Genomic DNA, 18483 nt, shown 5'->3' on the forward strand with positions numbered 1-18483 from the left:
TCTGAAAATTCCCTGGGGAACTTGGGGAGTTAAAGTTCACATATATGGAGGGCTCTGTGATTGGCAAAGCCTAAAGTCCTTGTTCATCTAATAATGAAATTGGATAGCTAGCAGTGTGGAAGCAAACAGCAAGGTAATGGTTTATGCACACTTGAGGAGCTCTCTGGGGATCCAGCAGTGTGTTAATTCACAAACTGTAAAATGAATATATACTGTAAATATAAATCCAGCCCAATTAAATTCTGTGCTTCAGAGCAAATCCCAGGGCCAGTAGAATTCTAGGAGCATCAGTTGAATGGGGAAAGAAAGAAATAGAGAAGATGAGTGTCTGAAAACTTACTGTATTGGAAGGGAAAGATGTATAAAACAACATTTGGGAACGAAGCAACTGAAGAATTGTTGCTGGAGAGGAAGGTCCATTAGCAGATGTCTCTCTGTGGAGTGATGAAAAACTTTGGTACTGCAGTTCTTACCTATAGTGTTTGGTTGATCATGAGGGCAGGAAAAGGATATTTCAAGAATGTGTCAGAAGATGCCATGGATATACACAAAGACCTATGCTCTATATTCCTCCAGTGTGCCCCTATGACCCTAAAATTATACCCAGCGGAGTAAAAGAAGAGGAAAACGGGGGGCACTTCCATAACTCTTCTCTGCTGGATTATATAAGTTGAGGAATTTTGCAGCATGCTCATTCAAAGATTTAGTTTTGGAAAAAGTTGCCAGGGAAATAGTTGGTTTTGAACAGAATTCGATGATAATTGCAGGCATACTTGCCTCTTTTGAGGGGAAAAATCCAGTTAAATATTTCACAAATATGAAAAGGGTTGGGTTGTAAAAATAAATAAATAAATATGCTCCTATTATTGGGCAGTGCCTGTTGTGACTGTGGATTCAATACCAGAGAATACAGTCTTCGGGAACTGATTAACATTTGCTGACAAGGCACCTATTTAGGCAAATGTGTTGATTTGGGGATGGATCCCCAGTTTCCCATGGTTCCTTAAGGCTTTCGGAATGTACTAATGCATTGCAAACAGGTACTCTTGTAATTTTTTTTAGTACACCCCATTTGCTGTAGGCAAAGGATTCCTCCAGAGCACCGTGATTTGAAAACAGCCAGAAAATCCTTCTTTTCAATTAGAAGGCAGATACGTCAGTCAGATGAATCCACTCCTCCTCTTCCTCACTCTTTCCTCTTTCCCAAGTTTGCAATTACAGGGAGAAAAGAAGATAAAGTTGCGGTCTGTATGGACACAGGAACTATTCAGAGGTGTGCAGGCCAGTGCCTGGCTCAAAGGGTGACCCTATCTAGACATCACCATCTATCTAGGCAGTGGGCAGGCAGTTTGGAGATTAACCCTTCAGTCTACTTCCAGTGGGAAGTTGGAAAACCTAGCAAGGGAAGGCTTATCTTAAGGCAGACTGTTGCTCCGTTAAGTCAGTATACAGGCATGTCATCTGCTGTAGAGTGTACCCTCTTGCTTTTGACACTAGTTGGCGGGCAAGAGACACTCTGATGGAGAACCATTGCCAAATCCGTTCAGCACTGGCAGTGGTTGCCCAAAGGGAATGGGCCTGTTTGAGTCCCTCTGGTCCAAATGTCTAAGGTGAAGTGGATATAAAAGTCACAACCTGCTGCTCATAGCAGTTCCATCTCTTCCTCCTTGCACCTCTGGTAAAAGAGCAGCACCACCTGCCTACTGAAAGTTGTGCATGAGGGGAACCAGTAACTGGGGACAGCCAGATGGAGGAGGCACTGGATTCTGGCATTTTCCACAGTGTTGAAGGCTGGTCACTACAGCGAGTGTCTGGATGTTAGCTGCCTATTGCTACTAGCAGTTGGAAAGATGCTCATATGGTGTGCTGATGTTGTAAGCAGTTAATGGTATCCTTCCTGGGAACTCTGGGAGCTTTAATCCCAATTTCAAAAGCACCAGGATTTAAAAACCTAGAGCAGGCTTTCAAAAACTTATATTCAGCAAACTGAATAGCTCACCCACTGCCAGGCTTACTGGCAAGACCTTGGCAGAATTTCTTGGCTACTTGACTCGGTGTGGTTTGACTAGACTCCAGACTTGTACTTGGTTTAAAACTCCTGTGACATGGCTAGTCTTTATTGTTCAGTAGGAAAAAGCCACTGAAACAGACAAGCGCCTTCTGCCAGCTTGAAAGTGCAATTCCACTTTTGCAGTTGCATTCTGGCATTTCTTTCTCCCTCTTCTCCCATTGTTTAATGGGCTTTTGCCTTGTGCTTCTTGATCTTGAAACAGTTCAACTGACACGTCTGCTCTGAGAAACTCTGGTGGCCAGTTCCCAGTTCCCCATGTCTGGGGCGTGCTGGGTCCTTCATAACTTTCTATTTTTCATAGTCTCATGAAAGTTGAATTAAAATTAAGCTCTGATTAATGCCTGTTGGGCCATCATAAGCATCTGTGCTTGGCTTGATTGATCAAGAGACCTGCTTGGAATGAGTTCTGTTTTGTGTTCCGCCCCTGTTCCTTGTCTTGCATGTTTATACATTTGAAAAGCATTTTAACGTATCAGATTATTAAAATCACTGTAATAAATTCATACATTTTATGTAGCTTTTGTTTATCCCAGAAGATGAAAAATTGCTTGAACTTACATCAGATGGAATAAAGAATATTGCAGAGTTTGGCTCTGATTAGGCAATAATGTTGTTGTCAAATGCTGATTATTCATCTAACTAATAATAATCGGCGCAGTTGATAAAAGTGTTAATATATTCTATTGAAGAGGGTTACACAATTTTTTTAAAAAATACCTTTCCCCTCCTATACAAGGTGGCATTTCCATAAATGCCACAGTGACATCTGTGTAGCTACACTTAAATGTCAGACTAGTTTTGAAAGCTTCCTTCATAGTTAGCAAAGGAAGCACATTCTGAGACAGCTGTTTTCAGGAGAATTTTTCAGTCCTTCTGCTGGCATGGAAATTCAAGGTATCTTCTGGAGAAAAGTTGCCATCTTGTGTCCAGGTCAGACTGTATGAATTTATGGAAGTTAGCGTGAAGGACACCCTGGAGAAGATGCTGATGCTAGGGAGAGTGAAAGGCAAAAGGAAGAGGAGCCGACCAAGGGCAAGGTGGATGGATGATATTCTAGAGGTGACGGACTCATCCCTGGGGGAGCTGGGGGTGTTGATGACCGACAGGAAGCTCTGGCATGGGCTGGTCCATGAAGTCACCAAGAGTCGGAAGCGACTGAACGAATAAACAACAAGCGTGAAGGACAGGATGTCAGTGCATTGCGTTTCCTGAACACTCACTTGTCTTATTCCAAGATCTGGAACGTATTCTTTTTAGAACTTAAGGGAGGCTGGCTTCACAGGCCAGCGAAGAGAGTGTAGTGGTAGCTGCATATTATTGGAGAGGACTGGCTGAGGATCTTTCCTCTGTGAGGGAGTCAGGAAAAAGGCCTTCTTGGTGTTTTGGAACAGACTGACCCTCCAAATTAGGATGGGCTTTCCCCTCTTGTCTTTTGGGAGAGCCAACAAGACCATGCCCTTTTCCAACAGCCTTTTGGGCTGGAGGGCGCAAACTTATTTGGAAGCAGCCAACCTAGGGAGGAAACCACTTCTAGTTTTGGGCCACATGATGTGTTTTATTTGTGAATTTTAATGTGCATGTTTCATGTTTGTTTATTGATGATTTTATTGTGAGTCAACTAGAATCGTTGGAGGGGTCAGCAAATTAATTATTTTAATAAATACATGAGTAAATAAACCCACAAAACAGTTGAGAGCTTTGACTGAGCTAAAATCAATTTTTGGCTCAGCTGATTTATTTTATTTTATTTATTTTATTTAATGTTTTGTTTTGTTTTATTTGATTTATTTGATTTCTATAGCCACCCATCTCAGCAAGTGACTCTGGGCAGCTTACAACAATCAAACTATAAAACAGTTAAAATAATTACAATTAAAACAGTTAAAATGTAAAATAAATACAAAATAAATATACACGGCTGCCAAGTGAGCAATGTATGGATGTTAATACAGCCAAGAGATGGGACCATCCACATGCTCGAGGCCCCAGGCCCAGGCATATCCTGCCCTATGATACAACCATAGGGCAGGATTGGATAGCCCTCAGTCCCCAGCCAACATTTTTTATTGAAGCCCTGGAATCCTCACTGATCATGATGCTGATTTTCAGTGTCGGGATAGCTGAACATCAGTAGTGTGGTCTTCTATCTGTTGGATATGGGAAAACAAGGAAATGATAGAATTCTCTCTAAAAAGTCAGCCCATTAAAAATAATAATAAATAAAAACCCAAACTCCCCAAAATTGACAGAAAAAAATACCAGCCCTGCTCAATGACGTGGCATAACCTTTCCCATTTGTGTCATTAACCCCACCCATTGTACCTCTCAGTTCCTCCCAAAACTTCATGTGTTGTCCCAGACATCAAAAGGTTGACTGTTTTTATCATAAGGGAAGTTTTATTGGGCATATATTTGTCGCTTTCAGTTATTTCCAAGATATAAACTCTTTTGGCAGACTTGGAAGTGGAATGTGTAAGGGCCAAGGTGGGGAGCCTATGTCCTTCCCAGGTATTGGTAAACTACAACCCCTAGCCATGTCCCCACCTGTGCATTACGTCAAAGCAACACAAAGCCAATGTTTGATCTCTTAGTAGCAGCACTGATAAGTCTGTGAAGAAATGGAGTGCGGCATATGCTTCCTGCATAGTTTATAGTATTTAGACACTCTCATCGTGTGAACATCTATGTTTTGTCTAACATCTACCAGAAGCCACTTTATGTGAAGGGCCAAGCTCCATATACTGATGACTTCTGAGTATTACAGGCCGGAAGGAAACCCTTGCGACGGTGTGGCAGTGCTGACTATGTTTGTTTATGAACTTTGCTTTTCTTCCATGGAATTCAAAGGTTTCCAGGGCAGTTTTCCATGAAGTCACTGGCTAGACTCAGAATGGCTGATCTCCAATATGGTTATGCATCCTCTGCCTTTAGTTTACATCCTAAACTACAGATGATGATAATTTGTGTGTCTGCGCTAATAGTTTTCAAAATTCTTCCTTCTCCTGAGCAGGCCAGTTTAATTGTCTTCTGAGACTTTCAAAATGTGCAGAATAGCAGCAGCGTTATTTTGAGGGGCTTGTGCAAATTTATTTTATTTATTTACAATATTTGTAAACTGTCTCAATTGTCCAGACTTCTGACAGTTCTCATAATCACAGAAATGGCATTTATTTATTTATTTTAAAGATTTATATGGCTGCCCATATTATATAAAATAACTCTGGCCAGCTAACGATAGATAAATCAGTAACAATATAGAAAATTAAAAACTCTCTCATGCCACCAAACGCTGTAACAATCCCATCAGAAACCTACAAATGCTGGGCTCCCCTCCCCTCCTGACCCACCGCCTGGGGGAAAAGCCAGGTTGTAATGGTGTTCTGGGAAGCAAGCAGAGTAGGGGTCTTCTGTTCCTCAGTGGGGAGGCTGTTCTACAAGGTAGGTGCAGCTACAGAAAAGTCTCGCTTTCCAGGACCCACCAGATGACAGCATTTAATGGAGGGGACCTGGAACAAGCCAACCTTTCCAATCTAGTAGGATGGGTAGATATCCTCAAGCAGAGACAGTCCTGCAGATAACGGGGCCCCATGTCATATAGGGCTTTAAAGGTGATAACCAGCACCTTGAATTGCACTTAGAAAGGAACTGGGAGCTAGTGTAGCACACACAGCAGCAGTGTAACACAGGCAAACCGCAGGGAGCCCAGAACTGCACGTGCTGCCACATTTTGGACCAGTTGAAGTATCTGGGTAGTCTTTAAGGGCAGCCCTACGTAGAGTGCATTTCAGTAGTCCAGAAGGAAGTGACCAGAGCATGAGCAACCATAGGCAGGGTCTCACAGTCCAGGATTGGGTGTAATTGGTGCACAAGATGAACTTGTGCAAAGGTAAGAGTCATGAGTCCAGAAGGACCACCAAATTGTGTGCCAACTCTGTTCATGGGAGCACTACACCATCAAGAGTTAAAGATTGTAACTCTCCTGATTCAAGGGACCTAGAAACACAGAGCAGACACTCTGTCTTGCTAGGGTTGAGTCATAGTTCCTCCCCATAGACCTTACAGCCTCCAGTTACTGGGTAAGCACCTGAATGACATCACCTGTCTGGCCTGGGGCAGAGGTGTACAGCTGAGTATTATCAGTGTACCCATGCTGCTGGATGACTTCACCCAGGGGCTTCGTGTAGATTTTAAACAGGACAGGTGAGACAACTGAGGCCTGAGGTACTCCACGTAAGAGGGGCCTAGAGATTGATCTCACACACACACTCAACACTGAGTGGAACTGGCCTACAGTTGAAGGAGGAGAATCACTGGAAAACAGTGCCCCCAACCCCCTAAACGAGTCCAGGAGGATATCATGGTCAATGGTATAAAAAGCTGCCAAGAGATCCCGGAGGGCTAGGATGGATGCACCATCCCCACCCCGAGCCCTCCAGAGGTCATCCACAAACACAATCAATGCTATCTCAGTAGCTCAACCTGGGCTGAACCCCAACTGAAAGGATTCAGATAATCCATTTCCTCCCAGGTCCTTTGGAGAGAGAACTAGGATTTGCATTTCTCTTTACTTCACAGAGAGAATAGTGGAAGACCATGAAATGATTGTTGAAGTCCATTCAAAGTGGGGAATTGAAGAAGGCAATAGATTTTATTTCCGAAAAAATTATGCCAAATATGAGTTCTTTAAAAACCCTGAGGTAAGTCCTAATTGCATAATACTTTAATAATATGAGTAATCTACCTCACATTTAATATTCAGCATAATTATTCATAGTTAGTTACAGGAACTCATCAGCTATACCAGGTCTAGTGCCAAAAAATCTTCCAAGCATACTCCATTGTCCCTTTGATTCAACAAACAGGTGAGCCCCATGATTTTTTTCTTTTTTTAACCTAGAGTCCAGCAAGTTAAAATGGTAGAGCAGAGTGGGGAATCCATGGCCTTCCACATGGTGCTGAATTACATGTCCTTCAGTACTGTCCAGACTTCCTAAAGTGCCACAGGTTCCTCACGCCCCCACCCAGTTGAAGAATTGGTATTGCATTTTCTTCATTCTTGTGCCCATCTTCTGAAAAATACAGCTTTGGAAATAGATTTGCAAAGCCTTGCTTGCCCCAAATCCCTCAGCTACTTCCTATGTATGAACAGAGCTTGAAGGTTATGGTGGCAGTCAGAAATCTCTTGCTGAGAGACACTTGACTGCATATTGTTTTATATACACACAAAAGTGACAAATGGTTTTCTTTCTAAGTTTCTTTCAATTATTATGAGCTGTGAGCTGTGTACATTATAAGAGTCTTCTGCAACACGGTACTTTCCAATTGTGCTGGAACACATCTGAAGAAGACTCAGCTGTACTACAAGTTGTCCTCACTTAATGACTGCCTTGTTTAGGGACCGTTTGAGGTTACAACAGCGCTGAAAAAGTAACTTTGCAACTGATCCTTGCACTTACAACTATCGCAGCGTCCCCATGATCACGTGGATCGAGATTTGGGTCTTTATAACTGGTGGGTGTTTATGACCATTGCAGTTGGAAGCCCATTGCAGTCACATGTTTTGCTTAATGACTGCGACACTTACCATTAGGGTGCTGGTCCCAATTATGGTCGTTAAGCAAGGACTACATGCATTTTAAATCCATAGAAAATTTCCTATGGTCTGAGTATTCTGACTGGCAGCAGAAATGCTTTCCTCTTTTCTACTTCCTAATCCTTTTAATAAGAAACATCAACCTGGACCTTCTGCACACCAAGCAAATGCTCTTCTGTTGAACACTGATTCTAAAAGACCTTCTTTTCAGACACAATGGCTGCTGAAGTATTTCTTGTAAGGAAAGCCTCCTCGTTCCCTCAAAACTAGTCCCTGTTGTTTGATTTTATTATGCTGGCTTGCTGATTGATTGATTGATTGGTCAAATTTTGCCATTGCCCATCTCTGGAGGAGATGGGAGGAGGGACTCTGGGCATTTTACAATATGGGTAAAAGATTTAAAATACAATAAAACCATAAATAATACATAAAATATAAATACAAGATAAAAATATAAAATAAAATCCAGATGGCAATGAAAGTTCTAATTTGGTTCGTGAGTATATGAAGGCCATTTTAGGGCACTAGCCATCCCCAAGAATGACTACTTCCCTTCCTGCCCCAAGCGAGATGGCAGAGCCAGGTCTTCAGTTTTTTACGGAAGGTCAGGGGAGAGGGGGGCTGCCTCACCTCCGGGTAAGGAATGTTCCAAAGGGCAGGAGCCACTGCAGAGAAGGCCAGCTTCCTGGACCCTGCCAGATGGAATTCTCTTGCAGATGGGGCCTGTAGCATGCCCTCTCTGCTTGACTGGGTGGGACGGGTTGATGTAATGGGGATCAGACGGTCCCTCAGGTTGCCTGGACCCATGCCATGTAGGGCTTTAAAGGTCATAACCGACACCTTGAATTGGATCCGGAAGCAATCTGGCACCCAATGCAGCTCCCACAGCAGAGCTGTTACATGTGCTGATCTTGGGGCACCTAGGATTGCCTGTGCGGCAGCATTCTTTACCAGCTGAAGCTTCCGGATACTTTTCAAGGGAAGCCCCATGTAGAGCGCATTGCAATAGTCTATATGGGGGTTGACCAGGGCATGAGTGACTGTTTGAAGCGTCTCCTGATCCAGGAAAGGGCGTAACTATCAAGTGCCCAGATTTGTTGGGGTCGGGCATTCTTTTAATCCACATTCACAAATAAATCTAGTGTGAAGCTGCTCAATTCCAGTTGATCACTGGAGCTGTTAGAGTTCTTGGAGTTTTCTGTATTGCTTTCTTGCCATCTAGTAGCTGCCTGGATTTTTGCAGTCTAGATCTGACAGTCCTCATGAAGCCCACAATGTAGCCTGTGTCCAGCTCAAGCCTATGAAACGTTTGGTGCCTTCTGTTAACTTTTTATTTTGCAGACTTTTTTCCCGGATCATTTGGTATCCCTCTCAAATGAGAGCAATGGCACAATGAACCATACACAGATACTGCAGGTAAGGTCCTGGTTTTGAAATGAAATCATTCACTTATGGATCAAACTACAAATCGCAGTAAACAATGTTAAGGGGATTCTGTCCTCTGTGTGAAGTAAGCACTGGGGAGCCAACTTAATTTTTCTCTCTGAAGCAGCCCTAGTTGAGATTGAATCCCTTGTGCCTGACTTTTACGGTGCCCTAAAGCAATCCACATGTCTCAATAAAACAATTGTGGGGTTTTTGGGCAAGTAAATAAGGGTGGAGGGAAGCTGACCTCAGTGAGGACTGCAGTGGAGCCATGAAGCTGAATTTGCTCTTACTCTACTCATCCTAGGGTTCCAGATTCCTTTGGATTCTTCACTTTTAGGTTAAGGTTTGTGTGTTTTTAAAAAGACATAACCACTGGTGTCTTCCTTAAAGCGACTTAAGGCTGTATGAAGACTGTTAAGCATTACCTCTTTTAAAAAATGACAGGGTTTGCACAATTCAGTATTTTTCTTGCAATATTCGGAATGCTAAACTTTATGTTTTCCTACGTGGGTGCTTTCCTTTTTTGTATGTGTGTTGTGTATGTGTGTTGACAGGGGAGAGATGGTGAAGATATGGGAGCAAATTCTCCTACGGTTCCTTTATTTGTATCTTCAGTTTCATAGTTTGTAATTTTCCACACTCGAAAGCAGCCTTTCTCAACCGGGGTTTCCTGGAACCCGAGGGTTCCTGGAGAGGTTGCTTGGGGTTCTGTGGGAGATCATTGTTGGAAAAATCAAGCATCGTTTTTTAACTTTGCAGGCCATGCAGTGCCAGCACTCTCAGTAGTGGGAACTTCCTTGTGGCATGATTCAGCCCTTTCCTGTTGTAAAAGTTGTAAAATATGGATTGTGTAGGTCAGAAGTGAATTGTAGGGTGAAATGTTCATATTTTTTATGATTTTCTCATTTAGTTACTTCTTATGCCATTCTGTTTTATATTTTATTATTATTGGATTATTATATCTATAACTTACTGATCATGCTAATGTACCATGAGCGGTAGATATAAAAAAATTATGCAGGGGTTCCCTGAGACCTGAAAAGTATTTCCAGGGTTCCCCCCGGGTAAAAAGATTAAGAAATGCTGCTTTAAAGTATCCTTTTTCAAATATGCACAATACTCCAGGTGCAGACTGACCATACATTTATGCAAGAGCTGTTTTATTTTCAATTTCCTTCCTAATTTTTTTTTTAACATGTAGTTCATTCCCCCCATTTGAGCAGCTTCATATTGCATGGGTGTCTTCATTGAACTATCCATCATGTTCCAGAACTTCTTACTAGAAGTTCAAATTTATTACTAGCAGTTCAAATTTATATTTGAACTTTTGTTTTTGGTGTGCTACTGTGCATACTTTTGCACTTGCTTAAGTTGTATTGCATTTGCTATTTTGAATCTAGTTACCCAGTTTAAAGAGATGCTGTTGAAATCCTCTGCCTTTCATTTTTGGTGTTACTATCCTGAACAGGTTGATCCAATTAGTAAATTTGACCATTTTTTTGCTCACCCTTCCGATCGTTTATAAACAGATTAGAAAATACCGATTCCAACAGCACTTCCTGATGATTCAATTCTGAATATTACTTCAAACTGAAAGTTATCCATGTATTTCTATTCTCTAGCCAACTGCCTGTCTGTCATGTTCACTGTTTCAATGTGCACTGTACATTGTAACGTTTCACATGCCCATGGTGCTGATGCGTGTTTCTACTTGGGAGGGAGCTGCTGTGAAACCTTGTACCAAGCTCTGTATCTATGTCCATTTCAATGGAATGTGTTTGGGTTATGTGCTCTGTTCAAGGACGTTTCCCGCAGACCATCAGAAGCCGTTAGGAGCACCTGGGATTGTGAACTTGGGAAGATTCTACAGGGGGAGGGATCTCATTTGCACCGAGGGTTTTTAGTTTGCATTTGGTGCGCTTTTATCATTCTCAGCTTTCTTTGTGATCCTGCATACTATTCTTTAATAAATCAGATATCTTTGAATTCCTGCTCATGAGTCTGAGAGTGTTTTAGAATAGGCATTCATTACATAAAGCTGAGAATCACCAAAGTTGTACCGTTAGCTCCTACCAAGATCAGTTTCTTGTGAGGGAAAATAGTTAACGATGGCCGAGTCCAAACTCACGACCGGGGGACTTGAGGAGCCAGCTAGCTTGATGCCCAAGTCAACGGTCAAGAGCGGAGAACTGAGCGTCACCCCAGAACCTTCAGATTTCCGGCAGGATTTGAGTTCCAGCCCTGAGGTAGAGGAACCTGACGATGGGGGAGAACCAGAGCAACCGGCACCCAGCAAATTGCCCGCAGAGTTGATCACCTGGGATGAAATGGGAGAACCCCAGCCAGGGACGTCCCAGGCGTCCTGGAAATATCGGTTCCTGCTGACCCCAGACGTAGAATCTACCACGGTATCAACGGAGAGACAGCCTAACACGCGAGGGAGAGAGGAATCTCAAACCCCTGAAAGGCTAAGAGTGGTGGAGGCCAAAATAGAATCGATGGAGTACATGTTAAGAAATCTGTCTCTATCATTGGGGGGGGCAGGGAAGGAACGACGGAGGTCCCAGCTTCACGCAACCATCCCCCATCCTCCCACCTGGACCGCCGGCGGAGCAGGGCCGGAGACAGCTCCAGGATGAATCTCCAGCCTGCAGAGCTCAACCACCAGTGTCCCCACCCCGAAGAGGGAGAACTACTGTAACCTGGGGCCCAACCACTCAAGCAGCCGCCGATTCCGCTCCAACAGGAGTGGGGGTGAGAGACTTTTCTGTCAAGTTTGATGGGGATCCAACCAAGTTATCTTTCTTTCTAACCAATGCTAAAAGTTACATGAGGCAGTTTGGAGCATACTTCCCTTCCGAAGAGGCTAAGATAACTGCCATTGCCACCAAGTTGAAGGGTCGAGCGGCTGACTGGTATGTTCAGTTAAGTGAGGCTGACTCCCCTGAACTTGAGTATTTCGAGGACTTCATGGGGGCGTTAAAGCTGCATTTTGAGGATCCCCTGGCCTAGGCAAGAGCTAAGAAGGCGCTGAAGGATCTTACCCAGGGCCAGCTGTCTGTAGCTGATTACGCCCTGGAGTTTAAGGCCTTAGCTGGGAAAATCCCTGACTGGTCTCAGTCAACCTTAATAGAACGGTTTAAAGAGGGACTCAACCGGGACGTCCTACAGTGGGCATTGTGTAGAGACGACCCAGAGTCGTTGTATGAATGGATCTGTCTGGCAGGCAAGGCTGAGCGTGCCCAGCCTACCTTCATGCAAGCCAGATGACCTGAAAAACCACCAGCCACCATGAGGGGACCCTGAAGTGCTGCAACTGCTGCCCGGCCAGGCTACAGAGCCTGGGAAGAGGAGAGAGATCAGCGCTATGCGAGGGGTCAGTGTCTCCGATGCAGAAAGGAAGGGCATCGAGCAGCTGATTGCCCAAAAGCCAAGGCTGGAGATCAAGCGGGCAAGCTGCTGGCCAAATTGCCACCCCCCTCGCGGCGGATGACAGCAGCCAAGGGCGCAGCCGACGCTGAGGAAGTATTCTTCTCGGGAGAGGCTGAAGATGACTCTAAGGAACCGGTGGGAAACGCCAGCCACCTGCCATGAAGAGCACCCGCGGGCAGGTGGAGGAGGATGGGCGCGAGGATGCTATGGTGAGTGCTGACTGTCCCACTTTAGCAGTAAAAGTGAAATTGGGCTCCTGCACAAAGACTACAGAGGTCTGGGCTTTAGTTGACTCTGGGTGTTCCAGGTGTCTAATTCACCCTGATCTGGTTGCTGCTTTGGACCTGCCTAGCTTCCCCCTCCAGCAGCCTTTGATCTTCACACAGTTGGATGGTTCAATGGCGGGGGGGGGGGGGGCGGGGGCAGCGGCAACCCATTTCACTGGAACTGTTGCAATGCAAATGGGCAGTGAGACTTTAAAATTCGTAGTAGCACCTGTTGGCAATCCCTTGGTAATTCTGGGGATCCCCTGGTTGACCTATCGAAGCTCATATATAAACTGGGAACACAGATCTGTGACTTTTAAAGATGGGTTTTACCAAGCTCCTACAGCAGAGAGCTTCACGTGCGGGGGTTGGAAGGGCTGCAATTGCCACGCCGCGCCCTAACTTGGCACATTTAGAAGGCTTGCCTGATTGATACCAAGACTTTGCAGACGTCTTTGGGGAAATGGAAGCAGATCAGCTACCCCCCCCCCCCCCCATCGGAAAACTGACTGTGCAATAGAGTTGGTTCCCAATGCTCAATTGCCCAAGCCAACAATTTATCCAATGACTCAGAAGGAGCTTGAGGCATTACGGGACTTTATTGACAAAAATCTGTCAAGGGGGTTTATTGAACCTGCAAATTCCCCAGTTGGGGCCCCTGTACTATTCCGGGAAAAGAAAGATGGCACGCTTCGACTCTGTACGGACTATCAGGGGTTAAATTCCATCTCAATTTGCAACAAGTACCCTCTTCTGCTCATGAAGGACACGTTAGCTCACTTGTCTAAGGGCAAGATTTTCTCCAAGCTCTATCTTCGTGAAGCCTATTTCCGCAGTCGCATAAAAGCTGGGGATGAGTGGAAAACTGCTTTTAATTGCCCACTAGGATCGTTTCAGTACAAAGTCCTCCCTTTTGGGTTGGCAGGGGCACCTGGAGTCTTCATGCAATTGATTAATGAAGTATTACATGATCATTTGTTTAAAGGGGTCCTGGTTTATTTAGATGATGTTCTCATTTACACTGAAACTGAGGAGGAACACGAACGCCTCCTCAAACAGGTGTTAAGCAAGCTTAGAGATGCCAAACTTTATGCCAAACTTTCCAAATGTGAGTTTCACAAAACCCAACTTGACTATCTGGGCTATAGGGTGTCTGATAAGAGCATTGAAATGGACCCTGCAAAAATTCAGGCGATTTTAAGTTGGGAATGTCCCCGCACCCGGAGGCAATTGCAAAGTTTCCTCGGGTTCAGTAATTACCATTGCCAATTTATCCAGGGGTTCGCTGAGATTGCTTTGCCCCTCACTGATTTACTCCATACCAAGGGCTTGGGGGAGACACGCAAAGTAAAAAACCCTGGGGCAGTGCTGAATTGGACGCCTGAATGCCAGGCAGCATTTGAGAAGTTAAAAACCCTCTTCACTGCTGAGCCTATTCTACAGCACCCTGATCCTGAACGCCCCTTTGTGGTCCAAGTTGATGCTTCTGATTCCTCAGTTGGGGCTATATTTTTACAGAGAGATTCTGAAAATCACTTAAAACCCTGTGCTTATCTGTCCAGAAAATTTTCTGAAACCGAACACCGGTGGCATGTTTGGGAAAAGGAGGCTTTTGCTGTAAAAGCTGCTTTGGAAGCCTGGCGTCACCTCCTGGAAGGCTCTAAATGCCCTTTCGAGGTTTGGACGGATCACAGGAATTTGGAAGCCCTCCGCAGCCCCCCGGCATCTCAGTCCTAAACAAATTCGCTGGGCTCAATTTTTCAGTCGCTTTAACTTCCAGTTAAAATTTATTCCGGGAAAGAAAAACTTTCTGGCCAATGCTTTGTCATGTTTACCTCAGGACCTTGACCACGTGGCAGATGTGGTTGGGACTGTTCTCACTGAACCACAACTGGGCTTAGTTGCTGTCACCCGGAGCCAGACCCGTGCACAGGCATCCCCGCCCCCAGCCCAGTCTGGGAAGCAGAAAGTGCAAGTTCCTTGCCAGTTACAGAAAGACTTTCTCCAGGCGTTGAAATCTGACACTTGGTTGCTAGCTAATAAAGACAGTTTCTTTTGAAAACGGTCTGGCATGGGTGCAACACCGCCTTTATGTACCCGAAACTTTAAGACCTGACATTTTACAGTGTTCCCATGATGATAAACTTGTTGGGCATTTTGGTTTTGTTAAAACATTGCATTTGGTTTGTCGTCAATTCTGGTGGCCTACCTTGAGATGCGATGTAAAAGACTATGTGGCTTCCTGTCCTGTTTGTGCAATGTCAAAATGAAAAGGGGGGAAACCGCAGGGGCTTCTGCAGCCCGTGGCCAGCCCGTCCCGTCCCTGGGATGAGATTTCTATGGATTTTATTGTGGATCTTCCAGTCAGAAGAGAACTGTCATTTGGGTCGTAAAAGATTTTTTTTCCAAACAGGCCCATTTCATTCCATGTGCGTCCATCCCATCGGCCCTGCAATTGGCGCGCCTATTTGTCATCCACATCTACCGTCTCCACGGTAGCCCCTCCCGTTTGGTCAGTGACCGCGGGACACAGTTTACTTCCCAGTTTTGGAAATCATTTTTAAAATTGATTGGCACCAAACTGGCGCTGTCCACCTCGTCCCATCCTGAGACTGACAGATCTACTGAGATTTTAAACTCCACCCTTGAACAATTTCTTAGAGCATACATTAACTACCATCAGGACAATTGGGTGGAGTTACTGCCTTTTGCTGAAGTGGCTTACAACAATGCTGTCCATCAGAGTACCGGGCAAACCCCTTTTCGTGTGGTTTCTGGTCACGACTTTGTTCCCATCCCTGAACTGCCACAACCCCCTTCCCAAACATGTTCTGCCTCTGACTGGGCTGTTAAGCTTGCTGATTCCTGGCCGGTGATTCAACAGGCTTTGGCTGATGCACAGGCTGCTTACAAGTTTCAAGCTGATAAGTATCGTTCCTTGCAACACGACTTCAAGATTGGGGATCAGGTGTATCTATCTACCAAATTCATCAAGTCACCACAACCTTCTAAAAAACTTGCTCCCAAGTTCATTGGTCCTTTCCCTATTGTTGGTCTTATCAATCCAGTTACTGTTAAGTCGGACCTGCCTCACAATTTGAAACACTTGCACCCTGTTTTCCATTGCAGCCTGCTCAAGCCTGTCCACCACTCCTCCCGCTGGCATCCCCAACCTCCTCCTCCTGCTCCGATCATGATTGACGGCCAACAGCACTTTGAGGTCAAGGAGGTCGTTGATTCTCGCAAGCTTCGTGGCACCCTCCAGTATCTGGTCCGATGGAAACACTTTCCTCATCCTGAATGGGTGTCTGCTCGCCATGTTAATGCTCCTGATTTAATTTGCTGTTTCCACTTGGCTTACCCTTTGAAGCCTGTTGCTTAGTGTTTTCTTTCTTTTGGGGGGGCAGTATGTCATGTTCACTGTTTCAATGTGCACCGTACATCGTAATGTTTCACATGCCATGGTGCTGACGCATGTTTCTGTTTGGGAGGGAGCTGCTGTGAAACCTTGTACCAAGCTCTGTATCTATGTTCATTACAATGGAATGTGTTTGGGTTATGTGCTCTGTTCAAGGCCTTTTCCCGCAGACCATCAGAAGCCGTTAGGAGCACCTGGGATTGTGAACTTGGGAAGATTCTACGGGGGGAGGGATCTCATTTGCACTGAGGGTTTTTAGTTTGCATTTGGCGCGCTTTTATCATTCTCAGCTTTCTTTGTGATCCTGCATACTATTCTTTAATAAATCAGATATCTTTGAATTCCTGCTCATGAGTCTGAGAGTGTTTTAGAATAGGCATTCATTACACTGTCCTTAAGATCACCGGTCATCCTCTCTGCTGAGACTGCTTAGGAGCCTTTGACAAAAGTTGTTTGAATAGTCTAGATCTTCAGGATCAGTCCAGTCATCCCTGTCTACATGCTTGTTGACACCATAACACAGTCTAGAAATTTAGCCAAGACTTATCCATGAAGAAGTCATGTTGGTTCCCTTTCACCAAGGACTATTTTTCTATATTTTATTATTTTTCTTTAATAATACGATAATTTGACCTGGAATAGACATTCAGCTAATTGTCCTATAATTGCCTATATCTCCTCTCAGTTTCTCTCTTCGAAACTGGAGTCACACTGATAATTTTTCCAGTCCTTGGGAATAGATGGCAATTTTATATAGAGGTTGTGTATTTTTATCAGCAGGTCAGCAATTTCATGTTGGGTTCTTGGAAACCCTCAGGTGGGTACCATCTGGCTTAGGATTTATTTATTTTTAAGGTGTCAGGTTTATAACCATCTCTTCCTTTTAATGAAGTCACTGAGCTATGTGTGTGTATGCGTTTATGTAGCAGAGAAAAAGTGAGCCAGGAGAAAAAGAGTGGCCTTCTCACCTAACTGTGCTATTAGATGATGTTATATGTAATAATAGCCTGCCATCTGCAAAAAGGTATTGAAGAAATTATAGCTGGTTGGTTGACTTGTGAATAATATTGGAGGAGACAACTGATCAGAATTCCAGTCCCAGCTGTGAAAAATCATGTGCTAATTATAAGCACTTTCATGGAGGCAGAGGGACTTTCTCTGCAATGGCTCAGGAAAAGTTGGTGGCTCTGGGTCTTATTTATTGCTCTTCTGAAATACACAAACAGGAATGTAGGTTGTAGAATGAGGTGAGCTCACTATGGAAGAATACTGCTGTTTAACACCGTTAGCATTTATAGCATAGTTTTAAGAAGGTTATAGATCTTTCAACAAAAATATATACCATGTAGAAGCTCATTGTATAATGTTCTAAGTAAATGCACTTTCAGTGAGCGATGCTAGAATTCTTCATCATGCACAAGGACCTGCAAGATAAAGAAAACATTCCAATGGAATTGGAAGAATGGGATTTCTCTCCTTCTTTGCTCCTTTCTCTCTCTCTTTCAGATGTTTTTAAGTTCCACTGCATATCCTGAAATTCATGGTTATTTGCATTTTAAAGAGCAAGGGAAGAAAACCTGGAAAAAGATGTACTTTTTGTTGCGAAGATCTGGTCTGTATTTTTCCACTAAGGGGACGTCAAAGGTAAGATTGGCAAATACAAAAGAAGTGTTAGAAATTGGTGCACATTTTATTTTTATGCAATAGTTTTTTTTTCCTTTTAAATCTGCAGTGATTTAGAACAATTTCCCCTCAGTTTTGTTCTTGTTGCAGAAGAGATGTGAAAAGGTGGATAATCCAGTCCTTATGATATAGGCATGGAATGAGCTATGATTTGAAATTAGAATAAATGAAATTTATTTATGAAAAACTCTATCGCTAACTTCCCACATTAAAGGATTAATGATGTTTATTTATTTTATTTATCATATTTTTATCACCGCCCGTCTCCCCCACACAGGGGATACTGGGCGGTTCACAATAAAAACAATTTAAAATTTGGTAAAATCATAAATAATACCAGTAATCAATAAATATATAAACTACAGTCAAATCCAAGTAATGGCAGATCTAATTCAGCCCATAAGGTGATAAGACCGGTCCTGGGCAGGACTAGGGAACCAACCAGCCCCAAGAATGGCTCTTCCTCTCCCCACTCCAAGCATGGTGGCAAAACCAGGTCTTCAATTGTTTTCTGAAGTCCAGGAGGGAGGGGGCTAACCTCACTTCCGGGGGAAGGACGTTCCAAAGGGCGGGAGCTGCTGCAGAGAAGGCC

General features: G+C 44.0%; 1 protein-coding gene across 1 annotated transcript in view; it reads left to right on the plus strand.

Annotated features, from left to right (window-relative positions):
• The window catches only part of GRB14 (growth factor receptor bound protein 14), a 64257-nt gene that overhangs the window by 33385 nt on the left and 12389 nt on the right, over positions 1-18483 (plus strand). The window contains 3 exon segments of the mRNA XM_063306551.1: positions 6647-6768; positions 9006-9080; positions 17715-17852. Coding sequence (XP_063162621.1) covers positions 6647-6768; positions 9006-9080; positions 17715-17852 — 335 coding nt within the window.

Source organism: Candoia aspera, chromosome 1, assembly GCF_035149785.1.
Source record: "Candoia aspera isolate rCanAsp1 chromosome 1, rCanAsp1.hap2, whole genome shotgun sequence".
NCBI lineage: Eukaryota > Metazoa > Chordata > Lepidosauria > Squamata > Boidae > Candoia > Candoia aspera.